Here is a 20,606-nt window from a genome sequence, read left to right on the forward strand (position 1 = left end):
AACCAACTCTGCAGAAAATGGATCTTCAATAACCTCGACTCCTCAAAAAATTAGCTCAATCGACCTATATCTCGACCACCGCGAATCGATGTTAACAGAGCATCAATGGAATTTTTCAGGGGGAGGTAATTAGGTTTATGAGATGAGAATACGAAGGGAATAACGTCGGGATTTTGAGCGGGATGTTCTCAACTTCGATTTGAGCGGGATTTTGTGGATGGAGTGGCAGCTGAATGACGTGGTTTTGCTATGGGAACGGGAGTGCACAGAAACGAAGTCGTTTTCCTGTGCTACGTGGCATACTGTTGACGGCGTTATTGACAGGTAAGCTGCCACATGAGATTATCGTCAAAGAGGGTGACGAGTGGACCAAAGTGTATAACGGAATGGCCAATGTTGGACCCAAGTGTTGAAAAAAATTATTCAGGTCCTTAAGTGTTGGTTCGCTGAAATTACAAGGACCAAACTGTTAGTTTTCACATATATATATATATGGCCGAGATAACGTCTGTGTGCTAAGTTACCTCCTGGTAGTTACCAGCACAACGCCCGCCATCTACATCTAGCTAGGGTTTCTCATCATTCCCATCTCTCTCGTCACCTGTGTTCTGTCGGACCGGGACGATGGAGTCTCTGCAATCGAACCCAAGCCAGCAATTCCAAACGTTAGATCCCAATCCGCCGTCTTTCGCTCCCGCAGAAGCCCTTAATTCCTATAACCAGTACCCTGCTCCAGCTTTAGCTCCTCCTCCTTCTTCAGAAACCCTAACTGCGGAGTACTATGGCAACACCGCGTACGGAGGCGCGGAGAATCAAAATTTGTCCCACTACCCAGCTCAGAACCAACCGGAGAACGGTTCCACCAATCCTCCAGCTGGTCCCGATTCTGCAACTGCTTTTGTGAGCCAAAAGACGATTCTATCTGAAAGCGGGGCGTTGACGAATACCCACAGTGGCACCGATCGGGATTGCTCGGGCGGCGAGGACGAGACCACGAGCAGGCGACGCCGCCGCAGCCGCTGGGACCCGCCCTCTGATTCCAACAACCAGAGTGGCGGCGAGGGGAATGAATCAGGCAGTGGCACTAGGAAGCGGAAGTCTCGGTGGGCTGATGATGAGCCAAAACCCATGATTCAGCTCCCCGATTTTATGAAGGAATTGACCGGAGGTATCGAATTCGACCCCGAAATTCAAGCCCTGAACGCTAGGCTGTTAGAAATAAGTCGTATGCTTCAGTCGGGCTTGCCCCTCGATGATAGGCCTGAGGGTGCACGGTCCCCTTCCCCTGAACCCATATATGATAACATGGGGATTAGGATTAATACGAGGGAATATCGTGCTAGGGAGCGGCTAAACAAGGAGAGACAGGAAATTATTTCACAGATAATCAAGCGTAACCCGGCTTTCAAGCCTCCAGCAGATTATAGGCCGCCAAAGTTGCAGAAAAAGCTGTACATCCCAATGAAGGAGTACCCAGGATATAACTTCATCGGGCTAATTATTGGTCCGAGGGGCAACACTCAGAAGAGAATGGAGAGGGAGACTGGAGCCAAGATTGTTATTCGTGGGAAAGGGTCGGTGAAGGAGGGTAGATTGCAGCAGAAGAGAGATCTAAAGCCTGATCCATCTGAGAATGAGGATTTGCACGTGTTGGTTGAGGCTGATACACAGGAGGCATTGGACGCAGCTGCTGGGATGGTCGAGAAGCTGTTGCAACCTGTAGATGAGGTCTTGAACGAGCATAAGAGGCAGCAGCTCAGGGAACTTGCGGCTTTAAATGGAACTATTAGGGACGAGGAGTACTGTAGGCTCTGTGGGGAGCCAGGTCATAGGCAATATGCTTGCCCCTCGCGCACTTCCACCTTCAAAAGTGACGTTCTTTGTAAGATATGTGGTGATGGAGGCCACCCCACAATAGACTGTCCTGTTAAGGGGACCACAGGGAAGAAAATGGACGATGAGTACCAGAATTTCTTGGCCGAGTTAGGAGGGTCTATGCCTGAGTCTGCAACCAAGCAGACCAGCACACTTGCCATTGGACCTGGCAGCACCGGGACCAATCCTCCTTGGACTAACAATGGTGCTAATACAGGATCAGCTCATCCTGGTTTGGGATCGAACCCTGTCAAGTTAACTAAAGAGTATGACGATACCAATCTATATATCGGGTACTTGCCCCCTACTCTCGATGATGACGGATTGATTCAATTATTCTCACAGTTTGGTGAGATTGTGATGGCTAAGGTTATCAAGGACCGGGTCACTGGACTGAGCAAAGGCTATGGCTTTGTGAAGTATGCAGATGTTCAAATGGCTAATGCTGCTATAGCAGCGATGAATGGGCACCGCCTAGATGGGCGGACCATAGCCGTTAGGGTGGCAGGTAAGCCACCGCAACCGGCAGTGCCTGCTGGCCCTCCGGCATCGACAGCACCGCCAACTTACCCAGCCTCAACCCAGCCAGCTGGTGCCTATCCCTCGCAACAATTTGCTACAGGTGGCCCGCTCTCTGGACCTCCTCCCACAAGCTACAGACCGAACCCAGTCCCATGGGGGCCACCAGTGCCAGCACCTCCCTACAGTTACCCTCCATCATATATGGTTCCAGGGCAGCCTATGCCTCCCCCACCTTATGGTATGCCTTATCCCCCGCCTCCTCCATCCGTGCAGCCAGTTCCTCCAGGTGCTCCTTCTCAGACGACTGGAGCTTCTACTGAAGCACAACATAGCTACCCACCAGGAGTCCAGTCTGATGGAAATGCTCCTGCTCAATCTTCCGCTGTTAGTAGTGGTGTATATGGTAGCACTGTACATACTGTACCCACCGGTGCTCCTCCCATGTATTCAGCGCCCTCTTATGGTTATGCGCCATATTATGGCGCAGTTCCTCCTCCGCCACAACCTCCCTCAAGCACGGACCATTCTCAGAGCATGGGAAATGTTCCTTGGGCCATGAACCCTCCTCCAATGACTACTCCTCCTCCTCCTCCTCCTCCTCCACCTCCTGCTTCCTCTGTTGACCAGGCTGCATACGGTGCTGATAAAGAATATGAGAAGTTTATGGCTGAGATGAAGTGATGGACGGTGTTCTTTCTTACTTCATGCACTGAAGGTATAACCTCTTACCATATAATCACTTTTGCATGTCCCGTTTTATTAGTTGTGCTTTGTTACGGTGGTGCTTGTTTTGTTTTGTTAATCACTTCGCATGTCCCATTTAATACCCTTTTTTACTGAAAGTTGAGAAAGGTGTAACTGTGATGTCCATGGATTGTTAGTTTCAAGCTGCAATCCATTATGCCCATAAATTTCAAACCACTTCCCCTAGCAACTTTGACAAATATAAGAAATTGCTGGAAGGGCTGGTTCTTATTGAGGATCTCTTAGTTTTTCTAGTTGTTATGTCTCACTTGTGTCTCTTATTTTGCAACCTCTGAATTCTGGTAGCTGGAGAACATGATCTTCATGAGGCAGGTTTGCTTTTGGTTTTTTTAATTTTTGAGAGATTCAATCAACCACGCAGTAAAATGGCATGATCGCTGTCACATTGAATCATGGTCATTTATGGATTTGGAATTTAGGATGTCTGTTATCTGTCCCTCCAACCATGGCAATCTTTTCAACTAGTTCCAATAGCAACGTGATCCACCTTTCCCGTCCTTGATTCTTCTTGTGAACCATGCATGACTTCTGCTACTATTTGAAGATTGAGTTAGTACACTTTAGTCATATGCAATAAGCATTACCCGGCTCAAAGTAAATCTTGTTGGTTTAACCAAAATTCCCCTTTTTTTTTACCTTGCAATGTCGTATGGTCGTAACCCCTGCTGCTTACTTTATAATCTTCTTGATATGCTGATGTCTTCATCCTAGGTCTATTAGAATGGATAATTTGGGATGAGGGACTTTCTTCTCTTCTCTCTGTATTTGTTTATTTATTTAATTAGTTTTTCTTGTAATCTTTTATCTATTTATCTTAACCTCTCTTCTTTGTGATGCTTTTAACACTTTGACAGGACTGATGTTTCTTGGAGCTCATGTGAACCTGATTTCTTACCTCTTGCCATTTGTTGGAAGTTTGGGACTCACATCTTTAACCTTGCTCTACTGTTATGACATTTGCAGAGGCTTGGGCTTAAAAATCGGTCTGTACAGTGAAAACGAAGGGGACATCTCAGAGTTATATTCATTTTAATGTCTGGATCTTCTATTTTCTCTGTTTGCTAACGCTCTATTCTGTGAGCTCTTTTTCACAATTGCTATCAATAACTTTGTGGTGTTTCAATGTTTATTTGACCTGCTTGTGGGTTTCGCTTTATTTTAAATGTAATGTCATTACCTGACACATCCTGCTTTTGAGCTAGAGATACATCTTCCTGCTGTATGGCCAGTACATAAGGTACTGATGGCGCTCAAGAAGGTATGGTTCCATAGGATCTCAAGGTACATCATTGGAAGAAGCTCCTCTTTCGTTATTTATGAACTTTATGTTGACTCACTTGTTATTCAGTCTTGTAAGGGTCAGGTACTGTATATACCTATTAATCCATTGGTTGTTCAAGGGATTTTGCGCCTTTTAATATTTTTCTAGAGATATAATCCCGGTGATTATGACTAAGGGGTACTGGTTATCCTAGTGCTTGAAGTCTGTGCAAAGGACTTAACCAATGACCAATATGTAGAGGAAAGAGGAAGATTAACAGATCTAGTGGCATTTAGGGTTTTTGTAGGGATTTGAAAACTGTAGGCAAAAGCTGTTTCATAATCTATACGACATGCGAGCAAGCTATCCCTCAGTTAAAATACAATGTCTATAATGTTTGAGTTCCTCTGCTCGCTGGTGGTTTGATAGCCTTATATCCAAATGTCATCTAAAATATTGCTAACTGTTTTACCTTAAACGCGTATGAGTATATACCTGCAAATAGTGCCAATAGATTGAAGACTCATAAGGCAATTTGTCTTACTCATGCTGAATAGCCTTCCATCTTATGGAGATGTATGGTTGATGTCCTGAGTGGTAATTGTATTCAAAAGGGGGTCATCTTCAGCTGATGCAACTGTAATAATTGGTTGATTTGCATGCGTATCTGAGTGGTGTTAATTTTATGGTTTTCAGGTCTTAGATTCATCAGCTAGACAAAATTTTGTTAACTTGTTATCCTTTTTTTTTTCCCCAAAGTAATTTGCTTTTGATAAGATGATATTTGCTAATTTAAGAGCAAGTGTTTTCAAGAAGTTTCTGCATATCTAGATTATGCAGCTAAGTCTAGTAACCTCATCTTTATTGGTCCTTATCGTCTATCCTTACATTGGGACGCGCACTTTAATCAGGCACCTTATGCAATTTGAGTTTTTCAATTTTCCGTGCGTGATGTTTTGCATTTCTGCAATTGGGTTACTTTTCTAACATAATAATTCTGTATCTCTTTGAAACTGACATTGGAGATATTACCATGTTTCTCTTTAGTGGTTTGTTGCAGTCTTTGAGGCAGCTTTCCTGGAGCTCAAGTTTGACATGAATTTTTCTTTTTGTGATTAATCTTTTCTGAGTCTGATAATGCTGAGTTTCAGCTAAAGGGTTATGCTTTATGTATATTCTTAAAGTCAATACCTGTTTGGAGGCAATGGTCTATTATTTTCCCGTTAATCGGGCCATTCTAGTCGCATGTAAGTGGTGTTTCATGCCCTTTTTATGGTTTTTACTGGCATTGGTTAGTCTTTCAAAATGTATTAGAAAAATCATAGTGTTAAAATATATTTGTTCTAAAACAGTTTTTCGGGGGCGGCTAGCACTAACCTGATTTCTGAGTTGATCAGAGTCGACCTCATCTAAAGATGATAGGAGGCGTCGCATGGTATTAGTGGGACCTTCATGGGAGGGATGGAGATGATGGAGGCTCCAGTTGTTTTTATCATTATTAGTATTATTTTGAATGGGGGCTCCAGTTACTTAAGCCACTCTGATCGATCCTTAATAATCGTTTCAAAATTTGAGTATCGGCCTCTTATTGATTTTTGCTGTCTTTGATTCCTTAAATTGTGTTATTGAGCGGTGGAGCAGCTGTGCACCTTTCTGTGACCAAAAGAATAAGTCGCTGCTTTGGTTTTTTTTTTTTTTAAAAAAAAAATCAAATTCGACTCCCATTTTATGTTGTCGGACGCAAGCTGTGAACAGAAGTATGGTGGGCTAGATGGGAATTAATTGACTGAACAGTCCTATTGAAACCTCCCCCTCTCCTTTCTCGTTGATTCTTCCTATGGCAGTTGTGGCTAAAGCATCAGTTGGGACAGATTAGCTGAGCTGGAATGGATTTATTTTTGGGTAGTGAACTGATTCTTTGGAGAGTGTATATATGTCGTAGTAACCAATCGTGGAACTGACCACTTCCCTTATCCCTATTCTCTGATGTTGAACTACCCGACGTGTTTGAACGCTTGGCCAAACTTCTACGGAATGCTTTTTACTAGGGGTGTGCGAGGTTATTGGATAGAATTGGAACCGATAGGAACTTACCCGTTAGGGTTGGTTATTATGGCTAAGTCAAATTAAAAATTATGGTAGGGTTTGGATAGCAATTTGAAGAATCGGTAAAAATCGGTTTTGATCCTGATTCCATAGTGCTGGGTATTCAAAATCGGAATCAAAATCCGTATTTGAATCTATTATATTTGTATATGTTATTATATTATTATATTTGGTAAGGTTAAAAAAGTCAAAAAATGAACCCTATCTTCCTATTCCTCCTGATTCCATAGTTTGCTGCTTTGCCGCAGCCATTAACACGGCTTCGTCTATTGTCGTTTCAGCTCTCGATTATGTGTCTCCAGTTGCTATTCCGTCGTCTCCAGCCAGTTCCAACAGCCAATTTCGCTATTTCCTGTTGATCCCATCGCTTGATTCCTCTTCCACCTCCCGATTCCGTCCTCTCAAGTCCGGAGCTTATCCATTCAGATCAGGCGCTGCTGCTTTTGGTGTCCGGTTGCTGCTGCTTTTGGTGTCCAGCTGCTGTTGCTCTTATACGTGCCTTGCTGTTACTATTTTCCGTGCTCACCTGGTGCTGCTTACGGCACCCAACTGTTGCAGCTCTGCCTGCCTTGCTTCCCTTGCCCAGCTGCTGCTCTTTCTCGTGACTAGCTACTGTTGCTGCTTTCGATGTGTTTTTTGTGAGTGACTTTATGCTGAATTGCGTTATTTTCAATTGTTGATAAGACGTAAATTTTTTTTTTTTTTAAAAAAAAAAAAAATCAGTTTTGAAGAGAATTAATTTATAGGTTTCAATAGGGTGCTCGAAACTTGTAATATAATACAGGTTTCAGATAGGTTTTGATTCTAAAATTTGGAATCGTTCTTTTACAAGGTAGGGTCCAAGTATCATTAAAAAAAGCGGGGGTATCCAGACTCGCTCACCCCTGCGTTTTGTATATGGACAAAAAAAAGGATGCCTCGTAGATGTATCGGACTTCAACGCGATGTAAGTCACATATGTGCAAGGATGCCTCGCGAAATAACCTGATGGATCGGTCGCTCGTGTTGTGCAGTCTGGCCTCCAATCAATTCATCCTTGACAATCTGCAAGTGTACATATCGAGCATGTTGACCAGCTCGCGACGAAAATTCAAGTCCCAAATCAAGTCCATCTGACTGGGCCTGTTCGGTGTTAATATTGGGCCCATCAACAGGCCATCTGCTGCTCAGCCTATAAAAATCTCGTGGACGAATCCTAAATTCCTAATATAACTCATCGACGGTTTCAATTCGTATTCTCTCGTGTACAAAACATCCATCCACCTGATAAATGGAGTAGTTTTTGCAGGGCCAGACGGATGGATCTGAGTCATTCGTTCATACAACCTTAGTAACTCTTTCCTAAGAAGATGATATATTCCTAATAATAACCTTCTTCGACCACCACCCAAAGGCTAGCTATTAGTGTTCTTAGCACGGACATATGATCGAACTATCACTGGATCGAACTTCGGGTATGCGTACAAGGAAGAGCGTGCCTTTTTGACAGGAACACGACCCTTAGACCTTCAAAATGTTAGATAAGAACTCGTCAACTTATATCAGCAGTTGGAAGGGCTGTCCAAGGAGGAGCAAGCATGGGGAGTAGCCAGAACCAGCCAGGAGGGGCCTGCACCAGCGGACACGCACGGTGATGAATTGGGCGAGGGAGACGAACAGCTTCCCTTTTGCTGCCGCTTCTTCTGCCCCACCCCGGCTCCTGTATCCAGCTGCAAGTGCTCCGTCAGAAAGAAAGCAGAACAACATCATTATGGAGTAATGCAAAATCAAGTTAATACATCACGAACTACCTCATCAACTGTCGTAACCATATAACTAGCTAGAAAACTGAAATTGCTGGGAAGATGTAATTAATACTCTGGAGATGGCAGCTGAGGAAGTAGCAGTGGTGGGAATGTGATGTCGTCTTTTGTAGGTACGGGAAATGGTGTAGTTGGTTCCGCTGGGAAGCTCATTTAGGTTGATGACTGGAGTAGCATTAGCAGTATCATTGGTGCCCTCGCTGTGCTCCTGCTGGACCAGAGGAGAGGCTGAAGGCTTTTTTGCCGGTGAAAATGATCCCATAGCGACGAAAGCAGGGTTCCTTGAAGGGGTTGGGGTGGTGGCCTTGGGTGTCTCGGTTGGACTCTGTGCCATTTCGGGAGTGGCTGCAGCCACAGACAACATGCGTTTCTCTGCCAGTGGCTTAACTGGGGAAGTAGGCTGTGCCGCTCCCACCAACCCATTCGATGGTTGAAGTTGATGGTGGCTGGGAGGAGATGAGGGGGCTGAAGGTGGTGTTGGGACCACAAGGAGGTCTTCCACTGCATAGTGAGGGGACAGAGAGGACATGGCCATGCTTGGCCAGAGAAATGTGCCCTGTGGCTTGCAAATCCTGAATCCACTCTTCAGTCTCTGTATCTTTGCTGCCTTGTCCTCTGCTGCTGTTCTTGTCCTTTTCATGTTCTCCTCCACTTCGTCTTCTTCCATTGGTACCATTGCTGCCACCACATCGTCTGCTACTTTATCCTTTTCTTCCCCAACCTTCATTCTCTCTCCTCCTCCTGCTTCAGTGCCTACTGGAGTAATTGGTTCTTCCAACTCACTCACCCTTGTTTCCCCCACCGTCGATTTTAAGCTTTCCATGTCTTCCTGCATTAACTGCAGTTGCCCATAATATTTGAATGAAACTCCAAAATGATGCTAAATTTCTAAGACAAAGGATCCGACTGAAAGGAAGCCAAATGTCAATGCAATGCTAGCTTCATTACCTTCATCATGCTAAGGTATCTTGAAATCTCCTTTAGTTGTTCCTCCATCGCAGACTTCTTTCTTATCAATTCGGTGTACATTTCCTACCAACATCGTTAAATCAGAACAGCAAGGATTTGCGTAAAATTGACACATTAACAATCAACATGAAGGTACGTAATAGTTTAGCTAGTCACCTTCGGTGGAAGACCAATTCTCTCCTGATCAGTGGGCTTAATGGTCACAGGGGTGAGAATTTCTTCTTGTTTCTTGGATATCAGCTCTTGCATTTCTCTGCGATAAGCAATTTTTCTTGTCCCGTGAAACTGTGAAATTGTTATATATAGCATTCAAGGATACCAACATCTTAATTAACAGAATTGACCGATCTTCATCCCTATGAGCAATGCACCATTTAATGCAAAATGTTGGTCACTAAAAGAAGAAACTATTCATTATAATAGACTCAAGGGTATATATGTGAACTATAAAAAATTCCCGATATGAGAACTTTACCCCTTAGTGGACAACCTGGCTCGACTGGATTAATCGGTGTCCAATTGGACTTTCGGAAATCAGAGTTTATACCGAAAAAAATGATATATATGTGAACAAGAGCTTACCCCTTTAACTTGGCAATTTCCTCCCTGAGGAACTTGATCTCCCTAGCACACACAGGATCCTGTGAGGGGCTATCACCCAGTTTCCATCCCGGTGGCGGGGTCCAGTAAGGGTCCTGAACCCCTGCCTCTTTCCTAATATTCACCAAATCTGAGCTCTCTAACCAATACTCCATTGCCCCGTCTGCATTGTGCCGCCGCCTGAACCTTTCAGTCCCTCCAGGGGCTACCTTTCCAGCCATGTGTTTGAGCAGATGGTCCAACAGACCCGTGTCCCCTATCAACTTCCGAGCCTCCAGTCTCAGGGCAGGCCTCAAGATTGGATTCCCATACACGGCCCCCTTTTCTTTCAGTATCTTCAGCATGTTTTGCTCCGCCAACTTGTACCTACATTTATCAATGCACAAACCGAATTAACTGGTTTATTCAAATTACCAGACAGTATACGATGGTCGCTCATGATCTTTTTCAAATTCACATACCTCTCAGCAGACCATCTTTCCGTGGAGGTTTTGTTCGTCTTTCCCTTGTTCTTTGGAGCGCAGCCAACAACTTGTGTCTTACTCTTTGCATTGTCAGGTTTTGCTCTTTTGACTTTAAGGCTCCTGCTAGTTGCAGAAGCCTTCCTCTTGCGGCTGCTCCTTCTCCTAGCATCGTTCCCACGTGACCATTGTGTTGGAGTCCTCTCTGCTTTTTTCCGTTCCTTGGTTTCTTCCTCTTGATCTTCAGTTTCATCATCTGCTTCGTGCTCCTCCTCACCTTCTTGTTTCAGTCCTTCACCTATTTCGTACGCTGCCATGTTCTTGTCACTTGCTTCCCTCTTATCTAGATTGTCCGCCTCCACTTCCTTCCATCTCTCTCCACCATCTTTCTCTTTTTCCTCATCACCACCTCCGCCACTTTGCGACTGCAGATTGAGGCTGTAGCTAGTCTTGTCTTGCAGACTCAGGAAGCGAACCTGTCTCCGCTTACCCCATCGTACCATCCCGCTGCACTTAAGCTGAGACCAGCACGTGCCCTTTTTAGCAAGCCCAGGGGCAAGGGGTGGTGGAGGGGGGGAAGTAGCCGTACTTGTTGAAACAGTAGGGCTAGAACAGCTCGAGGACGTCATTGTCCAGAAGCTCCATGAGTCTTTCTTCTCCGTCAACTCAGTAGCAGAAACTCGCTTCAGGAGCAGCTGCGCCGCAACATCTGAGCTAATCACATACTTCTCATCAAGTGGTGGAAGCTTCTTTGTGCCCTCTCGAGTCCTGTTGGTGTTGGAGTTGTTGAAGTGCATCCGCAGAGAGTAAATGCTCGGAAATCTCAAAGATACGCTAACCTTTGTCTTTTCGCTCACCTGCCAAAAGGAAACCCACATAACTCTCTCGAGAATCATAACCCAAGAATGAAGGAATACGATGAAAAGCTGCTCCATAGAATTTCAAGAAGATCAATGTTAGAAACCGTCGACCCATTTCAAAGTGAGATCAGATTATAGATATAAAAATGATGAAGAAAGTGAGATATATATATATATATATATTATATATGTTCACACGCTGTATATGTGGATGTATATATGGTAAAGAATTACCATGACGACACGAATAAGCTTGAGCTGCTCTGGGTGCTTAGTGACTGCGAGCAATGCATGGTTGATCTCATAGAAGGAACCCACTTGCATCTCCATCTCCGCTGATAGATTTGAGAGAAAGAGAGCAAAGGGACGATCAGAAGTAGTCAAACAAACAGAGGTTGCTTATCCGCGAAGGAGACGTTGAGGGAGAGACATGGATTTAAAATGCATGAGAGGAAGTAGCAGCAGGACAGATTGGAACTCACAGAGAAAGCGGGGAGATATATATATATATATATATATATATATAGAGAGAGAGAGAGAGAGAGAGAGAGAGAGAGAGAGAGAAGGGGACCTGAAGAAGAAGAAAGCTGAGGAGGAGGAGAAGGAGGGGGAGGAGGGGACAGTACTATCTGTTGTCGGCCCGATTGCGCGTCGTCTGATCGGTCCCCTCCGCTGATTTGCTCCTTCAAGTACATATGCATTTCTGTTCTGGTCCAAATCAATCGATTAATTAATTTCACTTTTTTTTCAAAAAGAACAGAAAAGAGTTAAATTTCACTCTAAAATATTCATATCACATACACCTAACAAATTGATGCATCAATTGACAAAGTTCACATAATTTTTACCACATTTTTTACGTCCTAGCTGGAGCGGCTATCCACGATGATTAATAACAAAGATGTTATGCTACATGCGGGTGAAGTCATGATGATGATCAATTGTCATTTCATTGCGCACATGCAATCACCAATTTGGCTAATTCCGCCCCCCACCCCCACCCATGCAAATGCAAACGTCTCACCCCACGTACGGCTCTCCCTCACCCTACTCCCACCGGCGCGTGAAATACACAGCAGATAAATGCCAAACGGGGCGTGGGCTCACACCTCCCCTCCCCTCCCCTCTCCTCCCCTCTGGGGTTCTAACAGAAAGTCTGGCAGTCTGTTTCTCTCTCTCTCTCTCTCTCTCTCACACACACACACACACACGCACACACGCACAAATCCACGCTTTCCTCTCTGCAAAGACACTCCATTAATGAATGAAAAGACGAGCTTTCTTTTCTTTTCTTCTTTTTTTTTTTCCTCCGACGATTCTCACTGATTAATAACAAGCTTGCACAATCATGAAGACGACCAAAGATGATGATGAACATTTTCACCCACCAAAAAAACAAAAAACAAAAACCGAGAACCGAGAACTTGCGTGAGCGAGAGAAGAAAAAACTGCATTGGGATCAGTCGGGGGGATGGCATGGGGATCAATGGAAAGTTTTTTACTTTTTTTCTGCTCATGATCAGCTCGAGATTTTCTAGCTACAAAGTGTCTGAGAATATAATATATATATATATATATATATATATAAGGTTTCTGTGAATGGTAAGAGCGGCTGTGTAGGAGATCCATTTCACAAATATGGAAACATTTCTTCTTCATCCCCAGATGAAATTGAACAAAGCAGGCGAAGCTTGCACTCTATCAGCGATGGTGGGGGTAGGTCTAGAGTCTAGACATGTTCGACTAGCTAGGGGGGAGACTAGACTAGACTCCATGATCAGATTCAGAAATCAGAACAGAGAAGCAGCTGACCGGAAAAAGAAAAAAAAAAAAAAAAAACAAATCGGGGACCGGTTGGGGGGGTCATTCTTTTCAGGGATGCGTTGAACGGAAACTTGCCTGTTAAATGCAACGCACAGTCCTTCTAGTGTTCAAGTAAAAGCTGAAAACTAAGCTAATTCTGGAAATTTCAGAAAACACAAAGCACAGCACAGCATAGCACGTTACAGAGAGGAGGAGAGAACAGAAAGCTTTTGCCATTGCTCATTAAATGAGCTCCCCCAAAACCCTAGAAACATCACAAGTTTTCCCTGGAAAGTGCCTGCTAGCACTCAAAGTGCAGAAGATGCAGTATCTCTCTTCATACAGTTCCACCATATATATCAGTAATCAGCTAGCTAGGCTCGTGCTTTTGGATCGATCGTCAAGAAAGAAGGAAATGGAAACGAACTAATTAATCAAGGGAGGGAGATGCTATAATATAATGTTGCTTGTCATCATCATCAATGCATCATCATCATTGGATTCAGGGTTTTCTAGAGTTTTCGCGCATTTTATCGGCAGCCGAACGGCCGAGACCTCACATCAAGGGCCAACACAGATGAAAAACCAAGAAAGATGATACCTTGACCGGGGGGAAAGGATGAACTTGAACTTTCAAGGGTGGAACCTTAAGCACAGAACCAGCACATTGACGAGTTGCTGAGATCTCCAAGTCCAGGGAACGGCGTTGATGATGATCGATTGTCGGAGAAGAAATGCAAAGGAAGGTGATATCGAACCTGCTTCAGAGAGGGAGGGGAGACACAATCTGCTGCTGCAGAGAGGAAAGGTGCTCCCCTTTCACGTACGTGAGCTTCACACAGAGAATGGTGATGAGAGCAACTAGAGAGAGAGAGAGTGTGTGTCCGAGTGTGTGCGTGGGAGGAGAGAGGAGAGGAGAGGAGAGGAGAGGAAAATCTGTTATGGGGAGCCAAAACTGAAATCAGCAGCGGTAATGATTAATGAGATTGTTAAAAGAGAAGAAGACGTTTTGCCTCTCACGTGCCCTGCCCACCTCCCTTCCCTCGTATACTATTTGGAATACATAATATTTTGCACCCACCACACCTTTCCCGCCCGAATTACAAATTTTATCCCTCCACTGTTCACTCCCCGTCCATTTGACGCGTTGTAAAATTACCACCGATTTCGTCCAAAAAATACACCTGCATTCCTTGAATATCGGATATTTTGGTCTCGAGGAGGATCGTATCTATGCGCCGGATTAAATTAGAGCGGTGAATGAGAGAACGGGCTTAAGGAAAGTCGTTGAATCATGTGGGCTTTATATTCTTACAACCAATACTAAGCCAAAGAGCCTTCCCTCTTTCCATTTTTGTTTTCATTTTTTTTTTTAAAAAAGGTTTTGGCACCTGTGGCTGTAATAGTAAATAACTATATATGTACAATATCACCGAAGAAACTACATATGTATGTGCATGTGTGCCTAAGCACTGGGTGTTACGGAAGGAGTGGGTCGGAGGTGGAGGTCAAATTGTAAAACTATGACCTCCATTTCATTTTTGTCCTTATCAATTATTGAATATATTGATGATTTATAGGATACGTCGATTCGTAGCTGATAGTAAAGGAAAACAAAATAAAATAAGGGTAGCGAGATATAAATAATAATAAAATCAATAAGATAGACTCGCTAAAAATTCAATTTAGTCGAGGATGAAAGACACTAGTAAGAATGGTCAAGGTTGGAATATTTCACATTGATGTATTCACGAGAAAAATCAGAAGGTTACTCTTTGTTTTTTTTTTCCGTACTTTCATATATAATTGAATTAGTATAAGCCAATAAGTTGATGGTACTTTTTCATTGAATTTTTTTATTTTTTATTTTATCGGGATAAAAAAGAAGAATTTTGAAAAAGTTATAATTATCAGCTCCTTGAATTAATCCACCAGTTAGCTTTATTTTATATATATACAGTCAATGGTGATGATGATTTTGCCTAACTGTATTGTCATCGTTATTATTATTATTTTTTTCTATACTGCTTTCAGTATACATGCTCGGCTTTTGTTTTGAGCAAATCACCACTCTTTCTAGCTTGTTAAGAAAAACGTGAATTAAAAAAAAAAAAAACATAACACACACACACACAGAGTTCCTATATATAATAATAAATAAATAAATAAATAAAGTTCCTAGATATACTAGGTAAGGAGATATCCGGGACCCACACCACAATGCCATCAGTGTGGACTGGTTCTGCTCTAATACATCATAAGTATATAAATTCAGAATTTTATATACTTTCAACTATATTAAATACTATTTTCGTGCTTTAATATAACATTAGTAGAATAATTAATGCATATCGAACAAAAATATATGAATCATGTACTTGATATATATATAAAGTACATCTAATAAGACATAGTAACTTAAATGAATGGACATCATAAGAGTATCACATTAATACGATATGTGACTTTCATTCATATGATTAATATAGTTGAAAGTATATAAAATTCTGAATTTAATTAGATGAGATTTGATCAAAGAGAATGATTGCAATTTATTAGAAGTAACATATATTGTGAATATATCTCGCTGCAAAGTGCGGATTTCTAGCTAGTATAATATTGGAATATCGGGGCATGAACAGCCCGATAAAAAAGAAAAAGTGTATGTTGCTTCAAATTATTTGAGTTTACAAGTTGTTTCATTTCTTTGCCGTTAAATAGTTCCGAATGAGCATACTTTCTTTTCATGTCAGCATCCGAATGAGTAGACCTTTGTATATTTTCTGTTAACGACTGAAATGAACCGAAACATTTTTTATATTGGAAGAGGGTGAATTTTTCAACCCACAGAGAAGTATATATTAGGTTCATTACTCAAATCAAAAACATCAATGCCCACGTATCTGGTAAAATAATATAAAATAAAATACGTATGTGCGCCTCTGTATACTCCAATAAAAGATAATGAACAAGTCCTCGGCCGAACATCAATGTACAATGTTCAACTTTCAAACGAATATTATATATATTTATATATATATCCATTACCTATACAAGACTAATTAAGCACGTACACCGAAAAATAACTTCGCACAAAACACAATAAAATATATATATAAAAAAAGTGAAATTTTGTCTTTCTCCAAAGCAAAGTCACGGTGTTGCCAAACATCAAGTGCTACGTACCCAATAGCTCACGGTTAGTCAAGTTAACTATAACACGCTTTACCTGTTCCTTTGTCATCAGTCTATCATCCTTCTCTGCATATCTCCTGCCTCTCTAATTTCCCGGAGAGCTTTCATACATCTGAAGGAAGAAGAAGATCAAGAAACCGTATAACCTATAATACTTCGTATCCATAGCGGAGGCGCTGGCAGTATCTGGTGAAGGAGGAGCGAGATTTTGATGGAAAGAGAACTTCTTTTGTGATCTTTTCCTGTATGATTGCTGCTATGGGAGGTCTCATCTTCGGTTACTGTATCGGGATTTCAGGTAACTCGCACACGTCCTTTTGTTCAGACCACATGATGTACGTTCCCAGCGTACAATACGTCCTCTCCATGCAAAAGGGAGATAGATGCTAGTATCAGACTATTGGTGCAAATATATATATATATATATATTATATATATCTTCATATGTTCTACTTCTAATCAGTGCCGGTTAATGCCGTTGTTTCTACTTATCAGGACTAATTTCTAGTCATAGTACAGCCACTTGTGTCGTGTTTTATAGACGAATTATACATGATGCATGTGTTGGGAAAAATCCATGGGCTTACTTGAGACTCGGGCCCATCCGCAACCCAAAAGCTTAAGCCAATGGGTTACTAGACCATTATCTCTTATAAACCTATGGATTTCCTCTCAACTTTTCCATGTGGGATTACTTCCAACACCCGCACTCACCATTCTCCATATAGGAGAGAAACCGGCCCAACAATTCCCCCCCTTCTCGACTATATGGAGGACTTCGAGCCGGGCTTCCACTTCCGGACTCGGATACCAATTGTTAGGCCCATCACTAGCCACGAGTTCCACACTCGGGCCTTGGCGTGGTGTGGGTTTCCACGCATAGCGTGTGCACTTCCCCAGGATCGTTACCTTGGGCTCTGATACCACTGTTGGGAAAAATCCATGGGCTTACTTGAGACTCGGGCCCATCCGCAACCCAAAAGCTTAAGCCAATGGGTTACTAGACCATTATCTCTTATAAACCTATGGATTTCCTCTCAACTTTTCCATGTGGGATTACTTCCAACACCCGCACTCACCATTCTCCATATAGGAGAGAAACCGGCCCAACAGCATGCTCCGTAAATTTAGGTGGAGTGACCTCTATGGAGCCATTCTTGAAGAGATTCTTCCCCGCAGTGCATACGAAGATGAAGCAAGACACGAAGATCAGCAACTACTGCAAATTCGACCGCCAACTCTTAACCTCCTTCACCTCGTCCCTCTAGGTAGCAGGCCTTGTCGCCTCCTCCTTTTTTTTTGGGATAAGTGTCAGTACTTTACTCATAAAATTAAAGATTTACAAACACTCAAGTCGCCTCCTCCTTTGCCTCACCATTGATTCGAGCTTTTGGACGAAAGCCCTCCATTCTTGTTGAGGGGGCTGCTTTCCTCACCAGTGCAGCCCTCGGGGGCTCAGCTTTTAATGTGTACATGCTGATTTTCAGCCGTGTCCTACTAGGTGTCGGTGTAAGTTTCCCAAATCAGGTAAGCTTCTACCTCGTAAACCACATTATTTAAATCCTTCCATGGTTTTGCAATCGTGCAGTCAGTTCCTCTGTGTATGTCGGAGATGGCACCATCAAGATACAGCGGAGCATTTAGTAACGGCTTCAAATTCTGTGTTGCAACTGGGAACTTGTCGGCAAACATCATCAACTATGGGACAGAGAAGATCAAGGGCGGCTGGGGATGGCGGCTCTCCCTAGCTCTGGCAGTGGTTCCTGCTTCGATCTTGACTCTTGGAGTTGGAGCCCTCTTCTTCCCTGAAACTCCAAACAGCCTTATCCAACAAGGGAACAACCGTGAGAAGGCTAACTCGGTGCTTCGGCGAATACGAGGAACCAACAATGTCAAGAAAGAGTTTGATGAAGACCTCGTAAAGGCAAGCTCGGTCTCAAAAATATCAACTGCCTGTTCCGAAAGAACACAGAAAGAAGATACAGGCCTCAGTTGGTCATGGCAATAGCTATCCCGTTCTTCGAGCAAGTGACTGGAATCGACGTGATTCCCTTCTATGCGCCAGTTCTATTCCGAACGATCGGGCTGGGGGAGAGTACTTCTCTCATGTCGGGGGCTGTGACAATAATTATTGGCGCTGGATCGACCTCAATTTTGATGCTTATAGTTCACAGACTGGGACGGAGGACTTTGTTTATTTTTTGGGGGTGTCCAAATGCTTGTGTCACAAATAACGGTAGGAGGAATCACGGCAGCAAAGTTAGAAGACCATGGTGTGGCAAGCAAAGGGTATGCCTATTTACTCATACTTCTGATAGCGTCTACAAGGCGGTATATGGGTCGTCATGGGGCTCGCTCGGGTGGCTGGTCCCAAGTGAGATATATCCACTAGAGATCCGTTCAGCACTGCAGAGAGTGTTATCATGGCCGTGAGTTTCTTCTTCACTTTCGTAGTCGCTCAGACATTTCTGGCGATGTTATGCCATTTCAAGTTCGGGATTTTCTTCTTTTCAGGGGCGTGGCTGGCTATCATGAGCATGTTTGTGTATTTGCTATTGCCGGAGAGGAAAATGTGCCAATCGAGCAGATGGATAGGGTGTGGAGGGAGCACTGGCTGTGGGAGAGTATGATGATTGTAGTAAGAAGAGCCAACTGAAGCAAGACGGCAGCATTTCCACTACATCAACAGAAGTTCTTAGTCATATACTTCAAGCAGCTCATAATTTCTTCATAATTAATAATGCTATCTAAATTTTAAACCTTACACGCACAAAAAGAGAGAGAGAGAGAATCGCATGCCTATGGATTGCAATGCATGGCATTAAGAACGTTATCGCTTCTTCGAACTTACCTTCTAAACAGTAAATTAGTATAAACTATAAAATTATTGGGCACTGTAATGTCCATGTGACGCTCGTACTTATACTTATCTGATGAACAGTGAGACTAAATGCATATTTTTCTGTATTGTTGGAACTTTGTCTAAATGAATGGTCTTGCATATTGTAACCATATTATTACTTTTTTTTATATAATTGTATTATTACTGAGATATATCTAAAATATTGTACAAGTTATATTTATCAATATGACATGACAAAAAAAAACTCAAGATTTTAGGGGAAAAAAGCAAAGGAAAAAAATATTTATCCAATCATTTAATTAATGCACTAATTATGTCGGGTAGCAAGCTGTCATATGATTTCAGTGATTGCTACATCCATGCTTATTACTACCGAAAAATACATATATCCATGCTTATTAGTGGTCAAACTTTGTAGAATATATCAATAGTGATCACAAAGATGCTATATTTAGTAGGCAAATAGCTCTTTGGGCCGACAATGGCTGGAGATGGCCAGCCAGATCGGCCACGTCGGACGCGATATGCCCATAATTGCTAGTCAAAATGCGTGGATTACCAACATAGGTTGGTTCAAGTGATTCAGCATCTATTCTGCTTAAGTAAAATTTCAAGTTCGAGTTCTTGTAAATGTAGAAAATCTACGTCGGGAGAGCTTTACCTCTTACTGGACCTATCCGATTTGACTATATTAGTCGGTGTCCAATTGAAATTCTGGATATCATGGTTGACGCCGAAAAAAAAAAAGCGTGGACTGGTCCTGTTCTGATTTGCACGGATGATATTGCTAATTATAATAAAACTAACCCTATAAGCCCCATTTGCTAAAAAGAAGCAGTCCGCAGGGAAAAAAAAAAAAGAAAAGAAGAGGGAACCTTCATTGTTGATTTTCTTCATTTGTACAAGCTTTAATATGTTTTTCGTTCATGTAATTAACACCTTTCACGTCGACAAACGATTGGCACGTCCGTATTACATTATTGGATAATAATAACAGTTTGCTCTACCCCATTTGATCAGTAAATCAGTTTATTTAGATATATAAGTTGCAAATATGCAAGCTATAACCTCCTAACAAGATCATATCGGAATTATTATTTATTTTTTTTGTCCTCTTTAGAAGTATATCTACATGTATCTAATGAGTAGCGAGGCTAAAATGCATATTTTATTGTTCTTTTTCAAAATAATTTCCGAATGCATCATCTTACATGATTTCAATGTAAATTTTTTTGAAAGAGTTAATTAAGTTTTTATTATAAAACTAGCTAGTTATTTTAGTGGATCGCATTGTCAATCCTATCCTGCTAGGAAAATCCTTTAGATGCCAACTTTACATGTACTATCGTGCACGCTACGTATTCGTTTCCATAGTTCATAAAAGAAAAGAAAAAAAAGTTAGATTTACCTAAGGTGTTGTATAAATAAAGCTGGTCTATTTTATGGGGTTAGAAGAAAAGAATATTGAAAAGGAGTTAAATGGTTACTCCTTGAATTTATTCATCTACTAATGTCAAGGCATGC

General features: G+C 42.4%; 2 protein-coding genes and 1 pseudogene across 3 annotated transcripts; 2 read left to right on the forward strand and 1 right to left on the reverse strand.

Moving 5' to 3' along the window:
* The first annotated feature begins 507 nt into the window (after positions 1 to 507).
* On the forward strand, positions 508 to 5,666 carry LOC116206272 (splicing factor-like protein 1). Of its 2 annotated transcripts, none has more exons than XM_031539100.1 (2): positions 508 to 3,112; positions 4,126 to 5,666. In XM_031539100.1, exon 1 carries the CDS (start codon positions 625 to 627, stop codon positions 3,076 to 3,078), a length of 2,454 nt encoding a protein of 817 aa, XP_031394960.1. In that variant the 5' UTR covers positions 508 to 624; the 3' UTR covers positions 3,079 to 3,112; positions 4,126 to 5,666. The 2 variants fall into 2 exon arrangements, with proteins under 2 accessions (XP_031394960.1, XP_031394959.1); XM_031539099.1 differs by having other exon boundaries at positions 4,017 to 4,827.
* A 1,573-nt stretch (positions 5,667 to 7,239) lies between these two features.
* Positions 7,240 to 14,053, reverse strand: LOC116206271 (protein DYAD). The gene is made up of 9 exons (XM_031539097.1): positions 13,626 to 14,053; positions 11,793 to 11,924; positions 11,456 to 11,556; positions 10,362 to 11,218; positions 9,883 to 10,266; positions 9,457 to 9,553; positions 9,280 to 9,363; positions 8,387 to 9,169; positions 7,240 to 8,238 (listed from the first exon to the last, which is right to left on the reverse strand). Exons 2-9 carry the CDS (start codon positions 11,920 to 11,922, stop codon positions 8,071 to 8,073), a joined length of 2,604 nt encoding a protein of 867 aa, XP_031394957.1. The 5' UTR covers positions 11,923 to 11,924; positions 13,626 to 14,053; the 3' UTR covers positions 7,240 to 8,070.
* LOC116204422 lies at positions 13,734 to 18,875 on the forward strand (annotated as a pseudogene).
* The last annotated feature ends 1,731 nt before the right edge of the window (positions 18,876 to 20,606 follow it).

This window comes from Punica granatum, chromosome 4 (assembly GCF_007655135.1).
Source record: "Punica granatum isolate Tunisia-2019 chromosome 4, ASM765513v2, whole genome shotgun sequence".
Taxonomy (NCBI): Eukaryota; Viridiplantae; Streptophyta; class Magnoliopsida; order Myrtales; family Lythraceae; genus Punica; species Punica granatum.